Source organism: Macrotis lagotis, chromosome 5 (assembly GCF_037893015.1).
Source record: "Macrotis lagotis isolate mMagLag1 chromosome 5, bilby.v1.9.chrom.fasta, whole genome shotgun sequence".
Classification (NCBI taxonomy): domain Eukaryota; kingdom Metazoa; phylum Chordata; class Mammalia; order Peramelemorphia; family Peramelidae; genus Macrotis; species Macrotis lagotis.
The window spans coordinates 191,857,506-191,866,141 of record NC_133662.1 but is presented as its reverse complement, the minus strand read 5'-3'; the positions used below and the strand labels follow the sequence as shown (position 1 = coordinate 191,866,141).

Here is an 8,636-nt window from a genome sequence, read left to right as displayed (position 1 = left end):
GAATGGGAAATACCCCATGGAGGCTCATGAGCAACAGTGTTAGTGGAAATAGCCCACAAAAGGGTTACCCATAGGAAACTGAATTGGAATAGTAGCCTCCATGCAGACTCTCAGGGGTGGGTAAAAATAGGGTGATCCAACCAACCCCCACTTAAAGAGAGAAAGAGAGAGAGAGAGAGAGAAAAAAAAAGAGCATGCCAGGAGATAATTGGGATCTGTGTCATACCTGGCGAGCCACTCGAGTATTTTTGCCAAGAAAACCCAAAATGAGGTCACAATAGATATGACTGAAGAAAAAAAAATGTGTCATACCTGGGGTAGAGAGATATGTGAATATGGGGAGAGGTCTATATATATATATATATATATATATATACCCACAAACATAGAGCTATGTAAGATAGATGTCTTCTAAGGGCTAACTGTATTATTTGTATTAAAAAAAGGTGACACTTGTAGTTGCAAAAATTTTAAATAACAAATATATCCTTATGTACGTTATGGACTAGATCACAGTCACAGACCAGAGGTTATAGGGGGAGTTGAAACAATAGCTAGCTGACTGAAAAAAAGAAGGGAGGGGGAAGTCCATCAACTACTGCAAACTGAATTAGGATGGGTAAGCAGAGTCACTAAGATTGGGAATGAGAGGGTTTTAGGAGCCCTCATTCTATGTCTTGTCTCCCAAAACTCTTCCAGGCTTTCAGATATTTCTGGCCTCAGCCCCTACCCCAGCCATGAGTCCTGGGATTTCCATAGACATCCCCAATTCTGACCTGACATGTTTTTCTTCTGGGTAAGTGGAGCTGCTATCCTCCGTCTGGGAAGGCTGAGTTGTCTTCAAGTCTTTCCACCTTGTACCTTAGCATGCCCATCTGTGACTGCATCCACTCCCTACCCCCCCCAGAGGAGAACAGGGATGGTATAAAGTAGAGAAGAAAAAATGGGAAAGGTGGGAAGGAAACAGTATTGCACCTTGTCTGACACTAGAGGCCCTTCCTAGTTGGAGAAGGGGTGAGAATAAAGGAAGATTTAAGGAGTTAGAACCCCAAGGTCATGACCAACAAGAATTCAGATACAGAAAAGAGACAGTGATAATAGTGTAGGACACTGATGTTTGCCTGCCTGGGAAGGACAGTGACATAAGAAATAGAAAGAGGACAAGGACTTCTCCCCATGAGATCTCCCCAGACCAGAGATCCTGCTGCCCAGAAAAGCAGTCTTGGAAGTAATAGTGAGGAGTAAAGTAACCCCTAAAGATCCTAGCCATCCCCAGAGGTCTGTATGACTGCAAAAGTCCCCAAGAAGTTAAGACAAGGGCATCTTCTTGAGAGATCTTTAGGTAAAAATGTCTGTCCTCATACACACACATCCTCCAGGTCACAGACAACTAGCTGGAAGGTTAGGACACCAGAGAGGAGCCCTCTAAAAGGGCTCCCCAAGGACCAAGGACTTGGGTTTTATTGTCCCTCCTCCTCTGAGAGCCCTGTCCCTGCTGCTGCCTCTACTTCCCCACTACCACCACCACCCCCTTCACATTCCAGATAGGGGAGAAGGGAGGCTGTTTCACACAAAGCAGTCTGTGTAGGCAAGTATGCACCCTCCCTCCCAACCCAGGATACACAATGCTCCTTCTCCACCCTAAACTCTGCCCCCCTCCTCTTTTCCCTCCCCACCACCCCCCAATTGCACATGCCATACTGTCATTGGCCACTGACTCAGGCCAGCCCCCCCACCCAGGCTGGATCCCCAGGGGATTTTAAGCGGGTTCCAGGAGACCCTGCTCAGTGTCTTGTTCTTCCCAGGACTTTCCCAGGCCCTCAGGCGTCCTGGCCCCAACCCCGACCCCAGGCCCAGCCATGGCTCCTGGGGATTCCCCAGCCACCCCCATTCCTGTCCTGACTGTGCTGCTCTTCTCTTTTCTGGGTAAGTGGAGACGCCACCCTCGTGACTCCCTCTGCATACACATACTCCAGTACCCCTAGAATGGGGACCCTCCGTACCTCCCAGCCTTGTGCCCTCATATCCTTATTTCTCTGTTGCTCACACTACCCCATCTCCAAAGGAAGTACAAGAACATGGTGAAAGGCAGAAAGGGGAGGAAAGGGGAGAGGGACAGACGCACTTGGGAGGGAGAGAGGAGGTGTACATGGATGTTGGTAGAGAGCAACTTGGGCTGTGCTGAAACCCAGATGGGGAAAAAGAGGCTGCTCTCAGAGCTACGGCTGAGAGTCTGCCAAAACAGATGTCAGGAGACATACAGGAGGGAGCAAGATCTGGGTACCTGCACCCAACCCCCACCCCTCAGCACATACTGCCAAGCATCCTGATCGCTGACCACAGGAGAAAAGATCAGGTGTAATCTGGGGAAGAGATCTTAGAACTAATTAATCATCAAGGTTCTTTGGAAGAACAACTCCTGTCTTTGACTGTGTGTGCTGGGAGGGTTGGGTGGGAGGGAGGCATACGGGTGCTAGACTGTTCTTATAGAGCTGTCTTCCTTTCTGTGCGTTCTGACATCCTTCCCTTCCTCTCCCCAGCTTGGCATGTCATGCAGTGGGTGGGTAAGGAAAGGAAAACTATCTACAAGATTCTTGGAGGCCTAGAGCCTAGAGAAGGGGGTGGGAAATGGGGAAAAATGAATAAGATGAAGTGGGACAAGTCAGACTATCAGTCTCTGAGGACCCTGATGCCTTGACATCCAGCTTCCTGAGTAGGTGGTACTGAGCTTCCCATCCTTTATCCCTTAAGATAAAGCTGAGGATGGATAGTAGCAGAGAAAGGGATAGCAGGCAGATGATAATGACTTTATGGTCATAAGTTGTTCACATGGAGCTCCAAGGTTTATCAAATGCTTTGTTCACAACAATCCTCTAGTTGAGTGATAGACTGTTCCAAAGTAGAGGGGTAAGGGTCTACCTTGGTGAAAGTGAGATAACATTTGAACCTTAGAACTTTTCCACGTGGGAGGTTCTACAAGAGGCTGCCTGTGATGTTCCTATATACTGAGGGCTGGGGGAAGGGGTGGGGTGGCAGGCACAGACCAGGCCAGGCTCCTCATTGGCACCAGACAATAGAACACTGTCTGCTTGGTTAATCCCTCACCCCACCTCCACCCCACGCCATCATTCAGCACAGGGAACAAAGGGGCCTTCAGCCACCATAACCCCCTGGGATACTGCCCACACATAGTGTTCCTGTTAGCATTTCCCTTGTGCCAACCCTGGCTGGAGACACAGGGCCAGAGTGGGCTTTAAGGACAGGGAAAGCCAAGGTAGAGTACCTAAAAGAGACTTAGTCAGAACACCTGGATTTGGTTTTTGTTGCTTCAATTTTCACTTGGAAATTCCAGTTTTCAATTGGAGAAAAGGGTGCTGGGCATCTCAGGAGAATTCTATGGGGCCATATCATGATTAAACATCCCTCAGGCTAAAAATCTCTACCCAACTGGTGGATGAGAATAAGAGACAGGAGTCAATGGTCCCATCTCATCTTTTTCACCCAAGATGTCAAGGTTCCAATGGGAGATTAAGTTGATTCCAACTCTGGATCCTATCTAGCCAACATGTCAAAAGTGAATTCCCTGGACAGAAGGGAAGTTTGGTTGGGTATTTCCAATTCTAAACACCTTCCTCCCCTAAAAGAACCAAAGCCAGAAATACTGTCGGGACCTTTATCAAGAATAAGTTACAATTTTGTGGTCATTTCTTTAGTTTTTCTCTCTTGTTTAGGGAAGGAAAGGGCACAGATGAATCTAAACAGAAAGGGGAAAGCCATCATAATTCTTCCTTTACCTCTTGAAAGACATTAAGATTATTCACTTGGAGTGCTGATTTCTTTTGACCCACAGTATGTAAATAAAAGCACAGAGATATACAGCTTATACAGATCCTAGCCAGTTAAGATCTCAGAGATTTAGGGCTTTAGGAGTAGATCTTTTATGTTTTCACTATTCCCATTTCCTTATGCCTGTCTCTTTCCATCCTCTTGTGGTCTTCGGGGTCATTGATTTCCCATGTCACATATAAATTGCCCCTTGTTTTGCTTGATGTAGTTCCCTGCCAACTCTGACCTGGGTGGGGCTCATGTGTTTTCAGTGTTGTCCCCGGTCCAGGCAATTGTGGTTTACACGGACAGGGAGGTCCATGGTGAAGTAGGTTCCAAGGTGACGCTGCACTGTTCCTTCTGGTCCAGCGAGTGGATCTCAGATGACATCTCCTTCACCTGGCGCTACCAGCCTGAGGGAGGCCGGGATGCCATCTCGGTGAGGGCCTGGGTACAACCCAGCAAATAAAAAATGGAAGCAGGGGAGGCTTATCAGCAGTGAAAAGGCTCAGAGAAGAGGGACCAAAGGGCAGGGAGAAATAGGATCTGGGTTGAGGTGAAGTGACCCTAACCCTAATTTTAGTGGGTCAGAGATATTCTAGGAACTGTGGGTGGCAGATGGCAGCCCAGCCCATGCCCTGGATGCCATTGTGAATAAGAGCCCACACTCTTGGCATCATTCCCCATTCCCACTCTCTTTCCATCCCACTCTATACCAGCCCTGCCCCTATGCCAGACTAGGCCATTGCTAAGAAGAGACCATCCCCATCCCCACTTGCCCTTATAAGTTCCAGACCACAGACCCACTTTTATCTGAATTATATACCATAGATCTTCCACTACGCCAAAGGCCAGCCCTACATTGATGAAGTGGGTGCCTTCAAGGAGAGGATCCAGTGGGTTGGGGACCCTCGGTGGAAGGATGGTTCTATTGTCATCCACAATCTAGACTACAGTGACAATGGCACCTTCACCTGTGATGTAAAAAACCCACCTGACATTGTTGGCAAGACTTCTCAGGTCACGCTTTACGTCTTTGACAAAGGTATGGGGCGTGAGGATGGGGAGGGAATAGAGAAAGAGAGAGAAGGATGGGAGTTCAGTTAAACAACTGAACTTTTCCTAAACTACCACTATGTACAAGGCACTAGGTTTGACAGTGAGAATAAAAAGAAAAAACAAAAGCAATGTACTGAAGAAGTTTATGCTTTACCTGGGGGATACAACAAAGATACAAATAAGCATAATACAAGTAAATTGAGGGAGAGGAATACTAATAAAGGAGGAAGAGGTCATAGAAGGCTTCAGCAAGTGTGAGGAGGCAGCAGCTGGCAGCATCCATTTGGAGGCATCTAAGCATGGTGAATGCTTTGTCCTAATTCATGAAGTCAGATGATAAGACCATTACATTCTGGAACACCTAATGAGACAGGTTAGCTCAAACATAGTTTTCTGAAAGGTCTGGTATAAAAGAAAGTTGGAAAGGTGGGTAGGCTCAGATTTAACTGCCAGACTGAGGAGTTTTTACTTTGAACTGGAGACAATGGGGAGCCACCAAAAGTTTTTGAACTAGGGAGTGATAGGTGCCTCAGGAAAGTTTATTTTTGGCAGCTATTGGGAAATCATCTAGGATGGAGGGTCTAGCGGACAGGAGGGAGGGGATGGGTAGCGCTACTCATATAGGTCTGAGAGAATTAGAAGCACAGAGATTCAGGAAAAGAAAAACCTATAGGCTCAATGGAAATGCTTTGTGCTCTGCTTGTCTGCATTACAAGCTGAAGGGGAAGGGTCCTTCCTAGTCTTTTTTTTTTTTTACTTTGCAAAAACAAGGCTTACTATGACCCACCTCAATCAATTATTACCTAAAGGAGGGACCCCCTAGGAAATAAGGGACAGCAGGCAGAAGTTCCCAGCCTCTCTCAATCTTTCTTCTCCCTTCGCTCCCTCCTCAGTGCCCACCAGATATGGGGTGGTGCTGGGTGCTGTGATCGGGGGTGTCCTGGGAGTGGTGCTGCTGCTGGTGCTACTTTTCTATTTGATTCGATACTGCTGGCTTAGGAGGCAGGCTACTCTACGGAGAAGGCTCAGGTAAGGGGGAGAGGGAAGCCCTTAGGCCACCACAATGGGGTGGGAGGTGGGGGTGGCGTGGGGAAGCCCTTGTTAAAGAAAGCTGAGGAAGGAAAACTCAGCAGCTTCGGGGCTCAGGCCCGGCCAGCAGTCACAGTGTTAGTCTTCCTCCTTTCATTGCAGTGCCATGGAGAAAGGAAAGCTGCACAAATCTAGCAAGGATTCATCTAAACGAGGCCGGCAGGTCAGAGGAATTTCCAAGGGTATAGGGGAGAAGGGGTGTCAGGATGGGGATGATGGGCAAGGGACCAGAGGGAAAGAGGTCAAATAAGTGATTGGGTTCTTGTCCTCTATCAAAGATCAAAACATCACTGCGTTAGAGACAAGTTGCAGCTGAGCAGACCGATGGGATCTCGAAATGTTCTACCATTTATAGGCCATATGACCAACTGGGGTGGGCACTCAGGAATGGGGCAGGTTTGGGGGGGGGAGAACTGATCTCTGTTCAATACATCCTCTTGCAGACCCCTGTTCTGTACGCCATGCTGGACCACAGCCGGAGCACCAAAGCAGCTAGTGAAAAGAAGTCCAAGGGGCTTGGGGAGTCTCGCAAAGACAAGAAATAGCGGTTAGCCGGCCGGGCAGGGGGCCGGGGGCCTGGGGCAGAGCCCTCCAAAAGCTCCCAAGTGGTGGTCATTGAGATGGAGCTCCGAGGGGATGAGCCGGGCGCTGAGCTCCGGCCTGCGGTCAAGTCCCCCAGTAGAACCAGCCTCAAGAACGCCCTCAAGACCATGATGGGCCTGGACTCAGACAAGTGACCACCCCCTCAGGCCCTGCCAGAACATGGGGGCCTAGGCTCCCCCCACCCCTGCCCACTGCCCCCCACCTCTACCTGGTCTCTCTCCCTCCTCCCCCACTCCGCCCCAAGGTGTAAGTTTCATTCCAAGCCGTAGCCCCCATAGACCTCACCCCCCAGCTCTGGCTCTCAGGGAGTCCAGCAGTGCCTGCTCTTCCCCACTACCGAGAATCCCAAGAATGGCTGTGTGTTTGGTGCTGAGAAGAGAGGGGCCCCCATTCCCGCTCAGCCTGCCCCTCTCCCTCTTCCTTCTTTTCCAAAACACATCACCCAGCTCCCTTCTTTAGTCCCCCTTCCCCTACCCCCCCCCCCCCAGCTAACACCCTAGATCAAGCTTTCCTAGGGGGTTGATTTAGGGTTTTTTAAAAAATAATCCATTTGCTATTTTTTATCCATATCCAGCCTACCCCTTCTGCTCTCTTATAGCATCCCTTCTTCCCCCTTCCCCCCATGACTGAGAACAAATGACGTCATGAGGCTTCTGATGTTCAGTGTTACTCCCTGCTCTATCCTCGGTCCACACCGGGATAGCCAGGCCAATCAGCGGGCTGGCCCAAGCCAGGTCCTCTGTCTCTGGGATAGGAACCCCCCCTTCCCCTTGGAGCAAGGATCTGGGGCTGGACTTGTGGAGGGGGAAGTGGGGAGGTGGGGTGGGGGGCAGGGAGGGTGTGGGGGCTGAGCCAAGACTTTGGGGAATGACTTTTAAAAAACTAAACCCAGAAGCAAAAGTGGAAAGAGAAAAGAAAGGTGACATAGGAAGCACTCGCAGCCACTGGGAAAAGAATGCTTAGAATTTTTCTACATTCTGTCTATTTCCTCAAGACTCCCCAAATGTGTTAAATGTTTAATAAACACTGACATTTCCAGAAGTTGTAGGGTCTGCCTCTTATTCCCCCAAACTCCTGGCAACCCCCCAGACTCCACTCCACTCCACTCTCAATCTCCTTAATCTCCTAAAAAGATAGATAAACCCAGATACTTTCTCCCTTGCCCCAAAGACCTGACCTCCCAGACCCTCTCCTCCCTGTTAAAGTTCCTGAGCTTCAAGCTTAAGAGTAAAGGTATCAGACACCTAGAACAATCACATCCCCTTTATAATTCACATAGCCATCACACCAATGCAACCACAACCTGCTATTAAAGACTCTATTGGGAGGTCCATTGTTCTTTTAGGTCATTTTCATATGGAACAGTTTAGTGATGAAAAGGACAAAAAAATAACAATATATGCTATCTATTCTAGACACAGAGCAGGGTGCAGTACCTAGTATCAAACAACAGGGGGCTTCCTCCCCCACATGAGCATATCAAACTTCTGGTTTTGCATTCCAGATAATTTATAATCCCATTTTATACCATAGAATAAATCTTCCCCCAAATCTTAGCATCATCAATGCCTACCCCCATCCATAATTAATCTTATAAACAAAACAAAGCAAAAAAAAATCCACCTCCTGTCTCCTACCAGCATTGACAAAGGAGAGAGAAATTTCCAATTCAGTTACCTCCTCTTTCATCTTTAAAATCAATAAGAGCAGTGAGTACCAACACTGGCCTAGCAACATTTGAAAATACCTTCATTTATTATGAGAGTTTTCATAAAACTCTACTAAAACAAATTATTTTGAATTACCTTAAAATTAAAATCATTCTATATTCTACACTGCACTTTTGAGAATTGGAAAGACAGTATAATTGAACAACTCCAGAGATGTTGAGTATGTTTAGCCCATTAAATCTCCTTATTACCAAAAACATGAAAATGGGCCAAATGAATGGCCTTGAAGAATTCTGCATCTCAGAACAATCTTCTTCCCATAGACAAAATCCAAGAGTTTTTTATTCCATTAATTCTCTTTCATTGTATCTGAATATGCTTCAAAAATGA

The 8,636-nt window shown here is 47.6% G+C and overlaps 1 protein-coding gene across 1 annotated transcript; it reads left to right on the top strand.

Moving 5' to 3' along the window:
- The first annotated feature begins 1,782 nt into the window (after positions 1-1,782).
- On the top strand, positions 1,783-7,388 carry MPZ (myelin protein zero). Its single transcript, XM_074190302.1, has 6 exons — positions 1,783-1,926; positions 4,098-4,264; positions 4,657-4,870; positions 5,778-5,913; positions 6,076-6,136; positions 6,417-7,388. Exons 1-6 carry the CDS (start codon positions 1,860-1,862, stop codon positions 6,516-6,518), a joined length of 747 nt encoding a protein of 248 aa, XP_074046403.1. The 5' UTR covers positions 1,783-1,859; the 3' UTR covers positions 6,519-7,388.
- The last annotated feature ends 1,248 nt before the right edge of the window (positions 7,389-8,636 follow it).